Source organism: Portunus trituberculatus, chromosome 46 (genome assembly GCF_017591435.1).
Source record: "Portunus trituberculatus isolate SZX2019 chromosome 46, ASM1759143v1, whole genome shotgun sequence".
Lineage (NCBI taxonomy): Eukaryota > Metazoa > Arthropoda > Malacostraca > Decapoda > Portunidae > Portunus > Portunus trituberculatus.
The window spans coordinates 12025597-12043646 of record NC_059300.1 but is presented as its reverse complement, the minus strand read 5'-3'; the positions used below and the strand labels follow the sequence as shown (position 1 = coordinate 12043646).

Here is an 18050-nt window from a genome sequence, read left to right as displayed (position 1 = left end):
TTTTTTACTTTTTAGGTATATTTAATATATTTTGAGTTCCTTTTCGGGCTGTGTTTGACCTTTTGGGTGTGTTTTGGGGAATATTGAGATGTATGGTGTTTTGAATGCATTTTGGGTGCATTTTTTGGTGTTTTGAATTTAGTGTGTGTTACATGTTTTTAAGTATATTTTACATATTTTGAGTGTGTTAGGGATGGGTGTTTGAGTATTTAGATATGTTTCGAGAGTGTTTAGGGTCGTTTTGAGATGCTATATGATGTTTTGATTGTGTTTTGGGATATTTTGGACTATTTAAAGTGTGTGAGGGGTCTATTGTGTGTATTTTGTGGTGTGGGGTTGGGTTTGTGTAATTTGGATACTTCTAATGAGTTTTTGGTGTGTCTGGGAGTATTATGAGGTCTTGCATTACACATTGGGTGCGCTTTGGGTTATTTTTGAGTGTTTTAAGTCTTTTAGATGTGTGGAACTGCTGAACCTGTTGTGGGTGTGTTTGTGTGTATGTATGGGTCTTTTTGAGTATGCTATTGCATACATTCATAAATACATACATAAATACATATATACACACATATATATATATATATATATATATATATATATATATATATATATATATATATATATATATATATATATATATATATCTCTCTCTCTCTCTATATATATATATATATATATATATATATATATATATATATATATATATATATATATATATATATATATATATAATCAAGAATAAGAACAAGGAAGTAAGAATAAGAATGATAACAAGAAGAAACCAGTAGCAGCGCAGAGGTGTCACTATTAAGTTTATTCTTCATTCTCCGTTAAAATAGATGAACAAATAATAATTAACGAATGGAAAGAAAAGAAACTGTTAATACATATATAACATCACTGATTTCCTTTAATGTACGATGTTCTTAGCCCACCGTACGATATCCACTCCCTTCTCCCTCATTACTCCCTCTACCCCACCCCCCTCTCATCCCCCTGGCCGCAGTGTCAAGTGAGTGGCAGACACAGGGAAGTCACGCTGGCCGCTGTCTATCTGCGTACTGGTGCCTGGCCCATCACTCTGCAGTCTCCACACTGGTGAAGGAAGGCACAGCAGGCAGTGCACTCACCCTGGAGTAGCCACAAGGTTTGTAGTGAGTGGCTCCATTCTGAACGGACGCTGTGGGCTAATGCTTACCTAGTACTACCCACTACCGGCTGTGGGAAATGTCATGGTGTCTGCATGGTGGTGCATGTGTTGTGACATTCCGGATTACTCTGCATTGCGTAATGAAACTGTGTCCATGGTCATGTGTAGCTTCAGTTCCTCATTTTCACGTTAGTGACGAGATTAAATGCCGGGAGCGTGATATCAATCCGCAAGTATTTTATGGCAGTGTTTGTAGGAGGTAAAGGTTGTTTTGGTAGCCATCAGTGTTGTTATGCTTACGTGTTACCTTTGGGATAATTATTTATAATACGTCCGGTAGTTGATATGATTTTTGATGTAGATCATCAATATCTGTAATATTGCAAAGGTTAATTCGGCATTTTGGTTTTATAAGGATCAATATTCATATAAAACAAATTTATCACAAGTGTACTAGAAAGTCATTTTGTTTTTGAGCGGTGACAGTTTCCTGACTGAGTGTAATTAATATCATATAATCTTAAAAGTCTGAAGTATTTTCAAATTACGTTAATTATGAAACCTTTAAGTTAAGTTCTTATGCTGTTCCTTAATACATAAAAAATAAAAGATTATTTCATATTTAAAGAACAATATAAGTACATATCTGGATATTTTTCCTTTGATGCAGCACCAAGACTTAGAAGATGGTGGTTCGGCAGTACAACGATGAGCTGCGGTACCTGGAGCGGCTGTCTCCCAGCTGCTGGCGGATCAAGAAAGGCTTTCAACCTAACATGAATGTGAGCACTTGATTACTTGATTATATTCAGTGGAAACAGTAGGCAAGATATTTTGCATGTAAATAGTATTGTATATTTTATAGAGTTAATTAGTTAGTCTCACAGATTGTATAACAAATTTCATAAGATTTCTATTACCATAGGTTTTTTTTAAGGAGAAGGATAATGAGAGGCAAATATAGGATGCATTTTGTTACATGGCAAAGTACCTAACCAGGTAAAATAGGAATTCTGGCTGGATACTAGTTAAAGGTGGTAAGGAAACCTGGGAAGAATTAGGAATACTGTTTATTCTCTTACGTTTCGACAGAGTCTTCTTCAGAGAGTAAATTGACACAGATAGCCTAGCTGTACATATACCTCCGGGGCGGATCACCTCGCTGGACGTCTGGCTGGTGGGTGCGCTGATTGGCTGGTGAGAATGAGTCTGGCTGCTGTGCGGAGAGGTTCTGAAGCCGTCTCTGTGGTTGGTGGCCTCTCTTGACGCAATGTAGGCGGCTTCCACCAGCATCCTCTTCCTCTTGTCCAGCCCTGTGTGCATGGCTGTTGCTTGCTCCCAGTTTGGCAAATGATTGTACTTCTCTGCATGCACGAGGAGTTAAGTAGTTCTGTGGTCGAGGTCGTTCTTATGCTCTTTCAGCCTTTTGTCCATTCCCCGCGCTGTCTCACCGTAGTATGTGGCCGTACAACCTGCACATGGGATGGAATGGTTGTACGGCCACATACTATGGTGAGACGGCGTGGGGAATGGACAAAAGGCTGAAAGAGCATAAGGACGATCTCCGAAACCACAGAACTACAAACTCCCTCGTGGTGCATGCAGAGAAGTACAATAATTTGCCAAACTGGGAGCAAGCGACAGCCGTGCACACAGGGCTGGACAAGAAGAAGAGGAAGCTGGTGGAAGCCGCCTACATTGCGTCAAGAGAGGCCTCCAACCACAGAGACGGCTTCGTAAACTTCTCCCGCACAGCAGCCAGACTCATTCTCACCAGCCAATCAGCGCACCCACCAGCCAGACGTCCAGCGAGGTGATCCGCCCCGGAGGTATATGTACAGCTAGGCTATCTGTGTCAATTTACTCTGAAGAAGACTGTCGAAACGTAAGAGAATAAACAGTATTCCTAATTCTGCCCAGGTTTCCTTACCACCTTTACAGTCATTTGTCTGCTTCTTACACAACATACTAGTTAAGGTTACTCCAAGGCTTCTTTATTGGCAATTTATGATATAAGGAAAATATATTGGAATACATTTTTTATGAAAGTATAAAACTCAGACATGCATGAGTTATATATATTGGGTAGTAGATAAGAATTCATATTACTTTTAAAGTGGTGTTCTGTAATTTATGATGGTTTTCTGTTTCATTACAAGGTGGAAGGCATTTTCTATGTCAATGATCACTTGGAAAAGCTGATGTTTGAGGAACTGAGGAACTCCTGCCGGCCAGGGTCTGTTGGGGGGTTTCTGCCGGGCATGAAACAAATAGCTAATGTTGCAGCACTTCCAGGCATTGTGGGCAAATCTGTTGGTTTGCCTGATGTGCATTCTGGTTATGGATTTGCAATTGGTGAGTTCAGTTTCTATTTTGTTACTATAATGACTTGGGAATTTAAGGTTTTTCTGTCTGGACTATGATTTCCTTCTATTGATTATCTTTCAGGTAATATGGCAGCCTTTGATATGGATAATCCCCAAGCTGTTGTTTCTCCGGGGGGTGTGGGATTTGATATTAACTGTGGGGTGCGTTTACTGAGAACCAACCTTACTGAGGCTGATGTGGTTCCCATTAAGGTAAGTACTTCTGATGCAGGTTCATGGTGCAGCAGCCAGTTGTCATTCCATACTGTCTTGTAGTGTTAGAAGTAATGATGTGTGATGTATGATGTGAATTGAATTGCTGTAATAGTTTCCAATGTTGGTTTTTTTCCACAGGAGCGTTTGGCTCAGTCTATGTTTGATCATATTCCTGTTGGTGTTGGTTCCAAAGGCATCATTCCCATGACTGCACGGGACTTAGAGGAGGCCTTAGAGATGGGTATGGACTGGTCACTAAGGGAAGGTAAGATTAGACAAATAGTATTTTATGAATACTAAATTTCTTGATTTGGAACAGCTTTTATCTGAAAACTAGAGTAGATTTCTTGCTGATTTACCAGCATCTGTTGGTCTGATACTTCCTTTACTTAAGAAGTAATTAAGAGGGAGAGCTAGAAAATATCATTGATTGGCATACCAGATAGCATATTGGATAAGACCATGTGACTGGAACTTGATCATTGCTTAGTAGTGTTTCATTCATAATTCATTCCTCGCATTTAACACTTGCCATGACCTTAAGAAAAAATGGAGTCAGTGCTGGTATCAGACTGTTTATGCTTATATTAATTTCTAGTGATAGAATAGGTACCAGTGAACTTACAAAGGATTTTTATCATATTAATCTACCTTAAAAGTGATCCATGGAATCCATATTTTTCAATAACCTTTTTCTTATAGCTCTGGGAAAACATTTGATGAGTATAACTTTATGCAATCATTGTTTTATTGTGATTCTTTGTGTAAAACTCAAATATGCTACCAGAGACAACTTTTGTATTATTTTATAAGTACTGTGCATTTCACATGGTCATAACCAAACCATTGTTGGTTGTCTGTTCATAAGTATTAATTTTCCCCTCAAGTCTTTGTATCTTATTACAGGAAGAATCTTTATTTAAAACTATGAAAGGTAAAATAAAGAAGTGTGTATGTATGTATATAAAAATATTTTCAGGATACATCTGGGCTGAAGATAAGGAGCACTGTGAAGAGTATGGACGCATGGCCCAGGCTGACCCAGCCAAGGTGTCCATGAGAGCCAAAAAGAGAGGTCTCCCTCAGGCAAGTCAAACATGCTAACACTACAATTCACTGCTGGATTAAGACTCGTTTTTAGACTTTAAAAAAAATTTTATTTTAATTTTTTTTCAAATATGTATCAACTTAACCCCTTCGTTACCGACCCGTCAACCTTATGTAAACAAGACGTTTCACTGCCGAACCGACTGCCCACGCACTTCTCCGCATCGTCCGTGCGGTAGTCTTCAGCTTCTCACAAACACCCTGTTCACACTATATTATTTATTTCTGTTTTCTATCAGAGAAACCCCACAACATGTCATTTGAGTAAAAAAAAATATGCAGCACATGTGTTGGTCCAGACACACAGAGCAGCAATCACATCTTTCCCCATGAATAACTGAAAACAGTCTAGATCACTCATAGCACTAGCTTCATGATGTAGAATAATACTAGGATGTACATCAGGAAAATCAGTGTTACTTGTAGGTAGAGGGTTAGGTCTGGTGTCAGAGAATGGGTCTGAAAGAAGTGTGAAATCTGTTTGTCTACCAGCAGCTGTGGGGGGTGAGGCAGGAGGGCTGCATGACAGGCCACTGCTGGTGGACAACGTCTCAATACTCTCGTCGCCGCTGCTAGCATCACTCTCTACATCACTGATAGCTTCAGGATCAAACAAAGTATCATCACCTTCCATTGAGACATCAGACCCCTCAAATTCCCTTTTTGTTCCACCATCATATTCATCTTCAGTCAGTTGTAGAGATATCCATAATTGCGAAGTAAATCCAAGCGTGCTACCACAAAAAAAACTTCAGGCAGCACTGAACAGAAGCTAGAGAATATTGCATTGCGGCACTCGACAAGCATGTGTTGCCATACTTAGGTCAGAAAATATGATGCATAAAAAAAATATATGATGATTGGTCTTCACAAATTATGTCACAGCACTGACAATAACTCATTGGTCAAAGTTTATGAAGTTTCAAACCGTCCCACGAATGGCTGCAGCCTTATGTTTGCAAACACAGACACTTCCCACCACGTGGGTAGAAATAACCCAGAAACTGATGCCCTGAGAGCCCTCAATACACACAGCTTATAACCGTGGCATGTGCGTGTCACGGGGAGCACCCTCGGTTCCTGGCGCGTCAACTCAGCCGTGACACTCACGTGTCACAAAACACACATCCGGTACTGAAGGGATTAAGAAAACCACTATTGCTTGTTTTATCCCACTTCCCTCCCCAGGATTGCCATTCTCTATTCATTTGACACTAATACTATGTCTTGTCACAGTATTTATTTTGATTTATTTTTAGTTGGGAACGCTTGGAGCAGGAAACCATTATGCAGAGATCCAAGTGGTGGATGAAATTTATGATAAATGGGCTGCCAGCAAGATGGGCATAGAAGAAAAAGGACAAGTGTGTGTGATGATTCACTCAGGCTCTCGTGGATTTGGTCACCAAGTTGCTACAGGTAAGGGATTTTCTCTGCGGTAAATGAATATCAATGTGCAGAAACTTTACTCTTTCACTTTGTTTTCTTATTTTTCTTCATAAATTCCTCCATGGAGTGTTTTTTGGAATTTTGTCTAAGATTTCCAATAATCTGAGGATTTAATTTCTTCAAGCACTTATGAAACACATTTTGTAGTTTATGTGATATGTAATTGTCATGAATGTGGTGACCCAGATGTTTTTGGTTGGTCGTAAAAGTTCTGGTTGATATGATGAGCTTCATGTTTGAAAATTTGTGTCTTTCTTATTTAAACACTATTCCATGTGGTCATTTGGAAGATTGTAACTGAAGAACCTCTGCTCAGGGTTCTTTTCTCTAGGGGAATTTTATTTGACATATGAACAAATTGAACTCATATAAGTTACCAAGTGGTATAAGATATTTGGAATTTTATTCATGGCAAATCAGCTATTTAACCCCTTCAGTACCATGACATGTTTTCATATTCATTCTGCTCACTATTTGGCAATTTTATACAGCTTCAGAAACTTATGTAGGGAATAAAATAGTGAAAACTCTGGCCATTAATCTTCTGACATCCATAGGAAGTTCATAATGTAAATAAAATCTTATAATTGTACTCAAAACTCATGGTAAAAAAGTGTCCCAGTACTGAAGGAGTTAGTGTTTGAGAGTGCTGTGTCTAGTAAAAGAATTTGTAATGAGGACAGACCATTCTCTTGTGTTACTGAAGCATCAGATTGCTCTCCCTATTTGATAATTCATCTTTATTTTTTGTACACACACACACACACACACACATAAGGAAGATCGTGCGTATCCAATTTATTATGTTTTTATTCAAGAGTGACTGACATACAACAACATAGAGAGAGATGGGTGGATGCTATTTAACTGGACTTGAGAAAGGCCTTTGATAAAGTGCCACACAATAGACTGATGTGAAAACTAAAGAAGATTGGAGGAGTAAGTGATAAACTAGCAAAATGGATGGAAAATTACTTAGTGGGAAGAGAAATGAGAACAGTGGTGAAAGGAAAGAAGTCCAAGTGGAAAAAGGTAACCAGTGGAGTTCCACAAGGGTCAGTGCTTGGTCCCATCATGTTTTTGATTTATGTTAATGATATGCCAGTAGGAATTGACAGTTACATGAATATGTTCATGGACGATACTAAAATTATGAGGAGAGTAAAGAATGTGGAAGATTGTAACAAGTTACAGGAAGATCTTGATAAAATATATGAGTGGAGTAAAGAGTGGCAGATGGAATTTAATATAAACAAGAGCCATGTTATGAAAATGGGAAGAAGTAGATACAGACCAAACAGGGATTACAGGCTGGGTGATGAGAAAATTGAAGAGACCAATGAGGAGAAAGACTTAGGAGTAACCGTGCAAAACACTTTGTCACCGGAGAAACACATTAACAAGATATTTTGGAAAACATATAACATGCTTCAAAATATTGGCCTTGCATTCCACTACCTAGATGAAGGAATGATGAAGAAGATACTATGCACTTTAATAAGACCCCAGTTAGAATATGCAGCTTGTGTCTGGTCACCGCATATGAAGAAAAATGTGAAGAAGGTGGAAAGGGTACAGAGGCTGGCAACAAGGATGGTACCAGGACTCAAGGAGTTAGACTATGAGGAAAGACTGAGGAAGCTGGGGCTGACCACATTAGAAGAGAGAAGAACAAGGAGACATGATAACTATGTATAAATTGGTGAACAAGATTGACATATTGGACAGAGAGTTGATAAAGGTGACCACAAGTAATCATCTCCGAGGACATGGAAAAAACTAATAAAGACATCTGTCTAAATGACGTGAGAAAGTACAGTTTCCGCATCGTAGTATTGATAAGTGGAATAAACTGAGCAGTGATGTCGTTGACGCAGTGTGTGTCAATCAGATGAAAGAGAGATGACAGGAGTGGCCAAGGAGGCAGGACACAGACCTTAGCTCGGGCCCTGTAATACACAAATAGGTAAATACACACACACACACACACACTGCACACACACACCACGTAGTGTAGTGGTTAGCACGCTCGACTCACAATCGAGAGGGCCGGGTTCGAATCCCGGCACGGCGAGGCAAATGGGCAAGCCTCTTAATGTGTAACCCCTGTTCACCTAGCAGTAAATAGGTACGGGATGTAACTCGAGGGGTTGTGGCTTCGCTTTCCTGGTGTGTGGAGTGTGTTGTGGTCTCAGTCCTACCGAAGATCGGTCTATGAGCTCTGAGCTTGCTCCGTAATGGGGAAGACTGGCTGGGTGACCAGCAGACAACCGAGGTGAATTACACACACACACACACACACACATTGGTGATCCTGAAATCTGAATGCTCTATTGTTTGAACAGCTTGGAATCCAAATATTTTTATTTATATATTTGTTTAGGTAACTTTGGCCTAAAAATCCCAACACATATACAGTGGAACCATGCGTGCTTTGGGATCCGAGGGGTCTTCAAGCGCACGGGTTTGAATCCTGTCCACGGTCCAAGTGTAGGTTGGGCTTCCTTACTTGGGGAAACGGTTTCTTAGCGGGTGGGCTTTGAGATGGGAGGTACCCCAAAAAAAGTACCCCCTTTAGTCCATAAATTTCCGTGAAAAGCCAACATGGTATAAAAAAAAAAAAAAAAAAAAACATTGTCAACATAAGGATAAAGAATTATACAAAAATAATAGGGGGATGATATAAGCAATTCCAAAACATTATTAAAAACCTGCTTAGTAATTACCATACTCTTTTTATTAACAAGCTTTACTGATAACCTTTTTTAACAGTCTACAGTTCTACTTTTGTCAGTTAAAAATGTTTCCTTAAAATTATGATGTTTTGACAATATTGATACATATGGTAAATATCACTCATCTGTTACTTTTATCAACTGACCATACAGGAATTATTTTCTGTGATTGAAACATTTTTTTTAATGAAGCTTTTTGTAGTTCAAGTATAATTTATACACCATTGAGAGATCATACACAGGTGGTCAGATTACTGTTGGGTAAAGAGTTTTGTTGAGACTCAGGAACATTAATTCACTTCATATATTTCTAATGGGAAAATTATTTTGCAATCCAAATTTTTTGCAGTTTCAACATCTTGGAAGAAAATAAATTTAAATTCTAAGGCACCACTACATAGAAAGTATAATTTCAGATGCCCTTGTTGCAATGGAGAAGGCCATGAAGAGAGATGAAATTGAGACTAATGACCGGCAGCTTGCCTGTGCCAGGATAAAGTCTGAAGAAGGTCAGAATTATCTGAAGTCCATGGCTGCTGCTGCTAATTTTGCATGGGTTAATCGTTCTTCCATGACCTTCCTTAGTAGACAGGTATGATATTAGAGGCACTTTAGATTTTCTACTTTGTTTTTTATCATAAAAGTTCCTTTTTAGTAGTCATGTGTAAAATGGAAATACTTTCTTGACCATGACCATAAAATTTTGTGAGAATATCAGACATCATATCTTACACTACTATATACATGCTTACAATGCTTAACATTTAAAGTAATTCCTTTACAAAATGAACTTTTGATCCAATCAAGTCAAATGCACTTACCATTTCTGCTCTAATCTGAAAATTCAGTTGGTAGTTTGCTTTCAAAGCACTTGTATGTCAAATGTCAGTGTTGTCAGATTATGATTGGTGCTACCTATGCTTTGTTTATTATGAATTGCCCTTCAGATGCACTCAGTAGGCTCTAGAAGTATGTGTGTGCATGTCTGTGTGTTTGTTTGTTTGTATAAAATTATTTTTATTTCAGGCTTTTGCCAAGCAATTTCAAATGAGTCCTGATGACTTGGACATGCATGTGATTTATGACGTCTCACACAACATTGCCAAAATTGAGCAACATTGGATTGAAGGAAAACTCCGTACTTTGTTAGTTCATCGAAAGGTGAGTAATTTTAATAAATTGTAAATAAGCTTTACATGTTGGCACTTTGAATTTTAAATTGATGAATAGTACAAAAATAAAGCTTAAACAGTTATAGTTAAAAGAAACCAGCATTGATGCTGAGGTATATAGTGTTCCTCCAGGTATTCAAAGTCCGTCCGTCATGAGTTTGCACATTCATGGATGAAAAAATAATAAGTAATAAGTTGGGGGAAGATAGAACTTCAAAGTAACATCTTAATTTGAGATTTCAGGCCACTGCAAGGGCCACAATGATTTAACCAAACCTCAAATCACAAAATGATAAGCAAGGTACAGTGGATCATTGGTCCTCAAACACTATACATTCTAGAAGGCTGTTCTGACCAGGACACTGGACAGGTAAGCTGGAACCTTAGATGGGAATGCATTCACCACAGCCTGGTACTGCTGCAGGTTGGTGGAAAGGCTGGCACCTTGAGAATGTCCTTATTGAGTGCTATTGTGTATCAAGGCTATGGACTCTAGTGTTCACTTAAACAGGACACAGATATAAATGCAGTCTTTAGTCTTGATTTTATTATGTACAGTAAATGGTGTGGGAATGGGTGAGTAAGTTCTGATGAAATAAGTCACAAAACTGGTGGTGGCTTTCTCTACATCACTATTCCTCTGGTGAGTGGGGCCAGTGCAGACTTCACTCACCCATGTGGTCCAGCCTGTGTTGTCAGATCACTAGGCCAGATGTACGGTACACATGGGGTGAATGGAATGTGGAGTGTCTTGTCCTGCCACCTGCCTGGTATTGATGTCTGGGAATCCTTGAGGGAATTAGCAGGAGTGGTTGGGCTGAGAGACAAGATCACAAATTCCCTTTCAGCAATAATTGTTCTTATAAACAACCATCAGCAATAACTATATTGATAGATACCAGCATTTTAATGTCCTTGTTTAAAACCTTGTTATTAATTACAGGGTTCAACTAGAGCCTTCCCCCCACATCATCCACTCATACCTGTTGATTATCAGTTGACTGGACAGCCTGTTCTCATTGGTGGCACTATGGGTACCTGTTCCTATGTGTTGACTGGAACTGAGCAAGGCATGACAGAGACCTTTGGTTCTACTTGCCACGGAGCAGTGAGTATTAGCATTGGAGTGTATTGTATTGTATTATTGAATTTCCTTGGTACTGTTCTTTAATATGTGCTAGTGTTTGAGAGAGAGAGAGAGAGAGAGAGAGAGAATCTTGCTCCTCTCCTCCCTATCTATCCACCCCAACTCTCTCTCTCTCTCCAACTCTTTCTTTCTTTCTCTCTCTCTAACTCTCTCTCTCTCTCTCTCTCTCTCTCTCTCTCTCTCTCTCTCTCTCTCTCTCTCTCTCTCTCTCTCTCTAACTCTCTCTCTCTCTCTCTAACTCTCTCTCTCTCTCTCTAACTCTCTCTCTAACTCTCTCTCTCTCTCTCTCTCTCTCTCTCTCTCTCTCTAACTCTCTCTCTCTCTCTCTCTCTCTCTAACTCTCTCTCTCTAACTCTCTCTCTCTCTCTCTCTAACTCTCTCTCTCTCTCTCTCTCTCTCTCTAACTCTCTCTCTCTCTCTCTCTAACTCTCTCTCTCTCTCTAACTCTCTCTCTCTCTAACTCTCTCTCTCTCTCTCTCTAACTCTCTCTCTCTCTCTCTCTCTCTCTCTCTCTCTCTCTCTCTCTCTCTCTCTCTAATCTAATCTCTCTCTCTCTCTCTCTCTCTCTCTCTCTCTCTCTCTCTCTCTCTCTCTCTCTCTCTCTCTCTCTCTCTCTCTCTCTCTCTCTCTCTCTCTCTCTCTCTCTCTCTCTCTCTCTCTCTAACTCTCTCTCTAACTCTCTCTCTAACTCTCTCTCTCTCTCTCTCTCTCTCTCTCTCTCTCTCTCTCTCTCTCTCTCTCTAACTCTCATAGTGTATAGATTAGGTAGCTGTTGTCCAGCCTAAATCAAGAAGTCTAAATCTTAGCATACTAATATAATTTACATGTTTTATTTTCAGGGTCGAGCACTGTCACGTGCTAAATCCCGCCGTAATTTAGATTATGCGGATGTTCTGGTGAAACTACAAGAGCAAGGAATAAGTATTAGAGTGGCCTCCCCAAAGCTGGTAATGGAAGAGGCTCCAGAATCGTATAAAAATGTTACTGATGTAGTTGATACATGTCATGCTGCTGGTATTAGCAAGAAGTGCATTAAGTTACGACCTATAGCTGTCATTAAGGGATAACAGCGTATTCTTGTATTTAGTCTCAATGAAATATTGCTAATAATCTTGTATAATAATCATTAGGCAACTTTCCATGACTGAATGCAATATATCCCAAGTTCCATTTTAACTGCAACATCAATTTCTTAGCTATTGTATAAATGTTGTAGAACTAAATTGAAGTGTATAACATTTCTTCTACCATACACATGTTGAGAACAATCCTGTGAACCATAACTGAAATGCTTTGGTAAGGAGAAAGAGGAGTGAAGCATGGCAGGTGGTAATGCAAAGACAGGAATAAAAGAAGGCTCATTATGTCCATCCCCTGAGAAGACAAATAAAAAATTTACAAAATTACTGTTTCCATAAAGAAAATAAAAATATTCCAGTTTGTTTTACTACACAAACAAATAAGAAAATAAAAATATTCCAGTTTGTTTTCTCTTACTACACAAACAAATATTCATTCTTAATTTTTTTTGCCAATGAGTAGAATAAATCAACATTAATGGGTGGTGGCAAAGCAATCGATCCTACAAAAATAAAATTAACAGAAGTATCTACAAGTTTTCAGAAACACTTGTCTAGTTTAGATGGAATGAAATGAAATGCTGGACTAATCGTTGCTTGACAAGAACATTGGCGACCTGAAAGTAAAGGAAAATTATTAACATAAAATAGCTTGTTTCCCCTCCCTCCTCAACTAATATCTTGGCCACAAAAGTACTAGATCAGCATCAACATAAATAACCACAAACCTATTGAGCATGACATAACTGATCTGTTCAACATATATCTTGCTAAACATTTTATATTGGTGTTCACTCTACTTTATTTCCCAGATATTGTGAGGGCTATAGAGAACACAAATTTAATCAAATTCCTACAGATACTGCATTATGGAAGAAAAACCCAAAATTTCACATGATCAGTATCATGTTACAAAAACTAAGCATACAACTTGTATATAAAACTTTTGCATTTGTAAAATTCAGAACAAAACTTGGTATGGGTTCAAGAGTATATCTTAGTTGTCATATGCATACACTAATGCCAGCAATCAACAAAAATTTTTATTAATTTCCAAACTTTTTTTTTTTAAGATGTTAAAACTTACATGGACAGCTAAACTCAGAATTACTCAAAGAATAACCAGATTTCTATAAAGGCAAGATGTGATGTGATTAAACATATTTTGCACATGCATACTGTGATGCCAATAAACAAATTTTTTTTTTATGTTGAGCCTTTTATTACCTTTAAATACTGCTTATGCATGTTGTAGAGCTTTTATGATGTATTTACTTGAAAAGGTGGTCAAGATTTGATAAATCTGTCTCTTTGGGAAGATACCCATTAAAGAATTCTAAAAAAGAATTACAATAGCTAAACAAAATTTGGCAAAATGCTGACCAACTTAAGAAACAAGTCAGCAATGTGTAGGAATGAATGACCATGTTGTAGTCAAAGTTGTAAAGTTGTGAGGTGTAGAGAGATGCAAACAAGATTGGAAACCATGGAAATGTGGTACTGAGGAAGAGCATTACAGATACCATGGACAGAAAAATAAACAATATTCTAGTGGATGGAAACAGGGAGCTGAGGAAGAGCATCAGAAAGAGACAGATAGACTTCCTAGGCCACGTTATGAGCCTTGGTGGACAAGTTTGATTGGTAGTAAAATAGAGAGAACAAAAAGGAGATCCAGAGAAAAGTTTATGGACAGATTAGTGAGAACAAGCAAAATAAGAACCAATGTTGTTAAACCATTGCAAATGAGAGGTCCACCACAGCTGCATAGGTGTTCAGGAGTCTGGCTTCATAGTGGAAAAGTTTCCCCAATGTAGTTCAAATACCATCACAGATAGATTGGTACAAGGGAACTACCGTTTCTCTGGCTTTTGCTATGAAGCAACAAGCAGTAACACTGAATTTAGGGAAGAAGAGTGATTCAACTTGGAGCCTTGGCACCAGTGGTGAAAGATGGTATCAACAAATAAATTAATTTTAAGCCTATTATAAACTGGCAGACAAGATCCTAAAGAATTGTATTAAAATTTTCATGACCAGTTAAGAGTCAAGAAGCCCACATGATTAGCTACTGATTTTCACCACTAATAGTTATTTCACATTTCTGATCTTCCCATTAGAGAGTCCCTTCAGGGATTGATAGGGTAGTGTATTGCAACAACACAAAAATTTATTTGACAAAATACTGTAGTAACAAACCTTCATGCCAACTAAATGAACCAAGCTTAGCATGGCATTTTGGACAGTGGAGTTTTCCCTGCACAGATTTTGTTAAATCACCCATCCAGCTGATAGGAAAGGTAAATATTCCTTTGTCACAGAGAGTAAGCTTGGCCATTCTGTCTGACCACTTGGGATCAGTCCACAATGGAGTTTCACCTGGACAGTGAGACACGAGAGAATGAAGGCTAATCAATGACAACCTGAAAAGAAAATCAAATTAAATAGAACAAAGGAATAAAGGAATATTAGTAAAAAAAAAAATGTTAGTCTCAATTATTATTTCATGAGCCAATAATTTTAGTGGTGAGACCCTGGTACTTTCTTCACTGGGATTTTGATATCTATATCACATACACATAAAATTGGTACTATTCCCATTATATGAACTATCTACAATAGATAATAAAATATAAGACACAACTGACTTGGTTGACGAAGGAACAGTATTCAAATGTAGTAGGTTGATGTAGTTTAATTGGGGCATTCACAATGGGATGGGAAACCTGTCACTCACCAACTTACTTAATTTCACACAAGAGACTTAATAAGCTTAAAAATAATTTTAAACCATTTGTGTCTTATCAAACCAAGTGATTGAATATGAGGAACATTTTAAGCTACCATCAAGTAGAGAGCAAGTGAAGACAAAATGATATATATAGATATGTACAAGTAGTCCTACCTGCATATATCTATCCAGCAGTGAGTGAGTTACTGAAATAAGGCACCGCAACAACCAAGGTCATATGGTGCCACTACCAAACGAGAGTCATTCTAAAATATAGACATTATACAAACTAAAAAGGCAATGTGAAATTAAAGGCTAAAAACACAAGAATCCAAATAAAAAAGCTAAAAGAACCTAAAAATGAACCTTAATGGAATGCAATGTAAAAGTCATTGCAATAGAGAGAGGATGCCAGCCTCCTTCAGAAAATACAACCAAGCACCCAATTTAGACAGAGAACTCTGTCTGCACCACAACACTGGTAAAGGAAATGCTGTCCAAGATCAACCAAACTCGGGCACTAAAGCAACAAGTGTCGCACTGTAAAAGGAACCAGACCACTGTCACAGTACAGTTGATAATCACTGGACATCAGGTAATTGGGCAAGTCATGAATGACCTGCTTGCAAATGAGCTATGGCTGTCTGTGAGCTTTGGTCTCACACATGAGCATAAGACCAGAGATGTGACACAGTCTTGGTAAGCTCTCCCATTTTTGAGGTGATATCCCGAGCATCCTACCTCTCCTGCCATACAGCAACGATTGCTTCATGAATAGCTTTTAACATGTTGGTACATGGGACCCAATATGATACCCTCGATTGACTAGCAAATACAGCCATTCATAACCGACAGATAAAATATGAGGATTAATAGAACGAGTAAAGGAAAGCAAAGAGGAAAGAACTCTATGAGGATCACAAAAAATTGTAAAAGGAAATAGGAAACATAGATATAATGCACAAAGCAAGGACTATTGCAGAAAGCTCGGCGATCAAGACTGAAACAATGTCTGGAAGACTACCACCCCCGACAGAAGGAAAGAAACACAACATCAAAACTGACACCCGCACTAGACTTTTAGTCATGAGTACAAACAAGAATGGAGTCTGAGTGAATAGAACAATGCTCCAAAAATAAAGCACAGGGACACATAAGGCAGTAAATCTCTCTTACTGTTGAAAATAGGGGCACACATTGACATACTGAGGAACTGCCAATAGCTCATCCTTGATAACCTATAAGGGCATACTGGAACAAGTCATAGACAGTACTGACCAAAACTCAAATAGTCTTTGGAAACTACAGGTAATTCAGCCTTTTGTGAATGCTTCAATTATGAATTTTCAAGAAAGCATAACTACAATAACCACAGAAATATTTTCTTGAGTAAATCCATATCTGAGATCAGTAAGGGTGTGAGATCATACCAGGCATAACTCAGTTTCAGGTGTATGGTCAAGAAATATATAAATTAACATGCTCAGAGTCCCAGGAACACATATCAGAATATCTCTAAAGAGCACACTACACATTACTAATAAAGTAACAGCATTGAGGTATAAGGACCATAACAATATGTACTACTACTATCTAACTTAAAAGTTAATCAATCAATTAATCAAAGTATTTCAATTAATTGATCAATGCATTTCACTGCACACCTGCAACTCCTACACTTATATGCAACAGGACCATGATCTGCATCAATGTTTGGGTTGGGATGCACAACATTCTGGTGCCTAGAGGGCAATCCCTGGGTTCCACCTGCCAAAAGAATAAATTTCACATTTGGGACAAATTATATTTGTGTATAATTTTTAAACAGAATCAGTCAACTATACACATCAAAAACTTAAATAAGTGATGCAAGATCATCAGTCTCTTTTTACAAGGATGACACACACACACACACCTTTAAACATTTCCAAACATTTATCTAAAATTCATTTGAATTCCTAGTGCCTATGAAAGTGAAAGGACAAATCTTCACTAACCTTACACAAGGGTCAGTACGACAAGTGTGTATTGCAATACTCATACTACATAAATTATGAGGAAAGTATTTCTGCAAAAGTGCATCATCAATATACCTACCTACATGCATTTCTATACATACACACACATCTATGTACTCATTTGCGCACGTGCACACACACACACACAATGATTGTTTTGGCTGTAATCAGCTGACGATAACAATCATGGCATCCACGCCTCGACAAGCCCGGGACTTTGAAGGGTTCGTGACTACTCCAAGAGGACTGGAGAAATTAGACACGGATGCAAGAATTCAGGCATCAGAGAGTAAGTTCCTAAACATTTTATCCATAGAAGAAAAACTGGATAGAGTCATAGCGGAGAACGATTCCTTCAAAAAAGAGATCTATTTGTTAACGATAGAGAACAAAGAGCTATTGAGGGAAAAAGTGGAAATGGAGAAAGAAAGGCAACAACTAAGGAAACAGAGTGACGAGATGAAGGCTAAACTCCTAGAAATGGAGAAGAAAATATCTGAAGGGGATTTGAGAAAGGAGGAATGCCTTAACCTAATGAAACAGAGGACGAGATGAAGGCTAAACTCCTAGAAATGGAGAAGAAAATATTTGAAGGGGACTTGAGAAAGGAGGAATGCCTTAACCTAATTGATGCCAAGATGAAAGAAGTGAACCATGAACATCAGGAGGTACAAAGGTCCTTAAGGGAGATAGTGAAAAAGCAGGAAGAGGAAAATAAAGTGATTACGCAGAGCGAAATGGTAAAGGCACTAAAGGAGAATGAGTATGTGGTGAGAGATATTGCTGAAAAGAAAAAATGCGTGATCATAACAGGATTGAGGGAGGAAACTAACAGGAACTGGCAGGATAGGAGGGATAAGGAAAATGACAGGATTAAGTC

General features: G+C 38.3%; 2 protein-coding genes across 4 annotated transcripts in view; one reads left to right on the top strand and one right to left on the bottom strand.

The window, feature by feature from the left end:
• Nucleotides 1–987: 987 nt before the first annotated feature.
• Nucleotides 988–13630, top strand: LOC123519914 (RNA-splicing ligase RtcB homolog). Its single transcript, XM_045281603.1, has 11 exons — nt 988–1147; nt 1821–1932; nt 3310–3505; nt 3599–3729; nt 3871–3997; nt 4712–4818; nt 6099–6258; nt 9440–9615; nt 10050–10184; nt 11139–11303; nt 12182–13630. Exons 2-11 carry the CDS (start codon nt 1837–1839, stop codon nt 12407–12409), a joined length of 1521 nt encoding a protein of 506 aa, XP_045137538.1. The 5' UTR covers nt 988–1147; nt 1821–1836; the 3' UTR covers nt 12410–13630.
• LOC123519915 (dual specificity protein phosphatase MPK-4-like) overlaps nt 12690–18050 on the bottom strand; it is a 27287-nt gene continuing 21926 nt past the window's right edge. For all 3 annotated transcript variants that reach the window (XM_045281604.1, XM_045281607.1, XM_045281606.1), the window contains 3 exons: nt 16817–16919; nt 14621–14844; nt 12690–13038 (listed from right to left, as the gene is read on the bottom strand). In XM_045281604.1, coding sequence (XP_045137539.1) covers nt 12962–13038; nt 14621–14844; nt 16817–16919 — 404 coding nt within the window. In that variant the 3' untranslated portion in view covers nt 12690–12961. The remainder of the gene's footprint in view (nt 13039–14620; nt 14845–16816; nt 16920–18050) is intronic.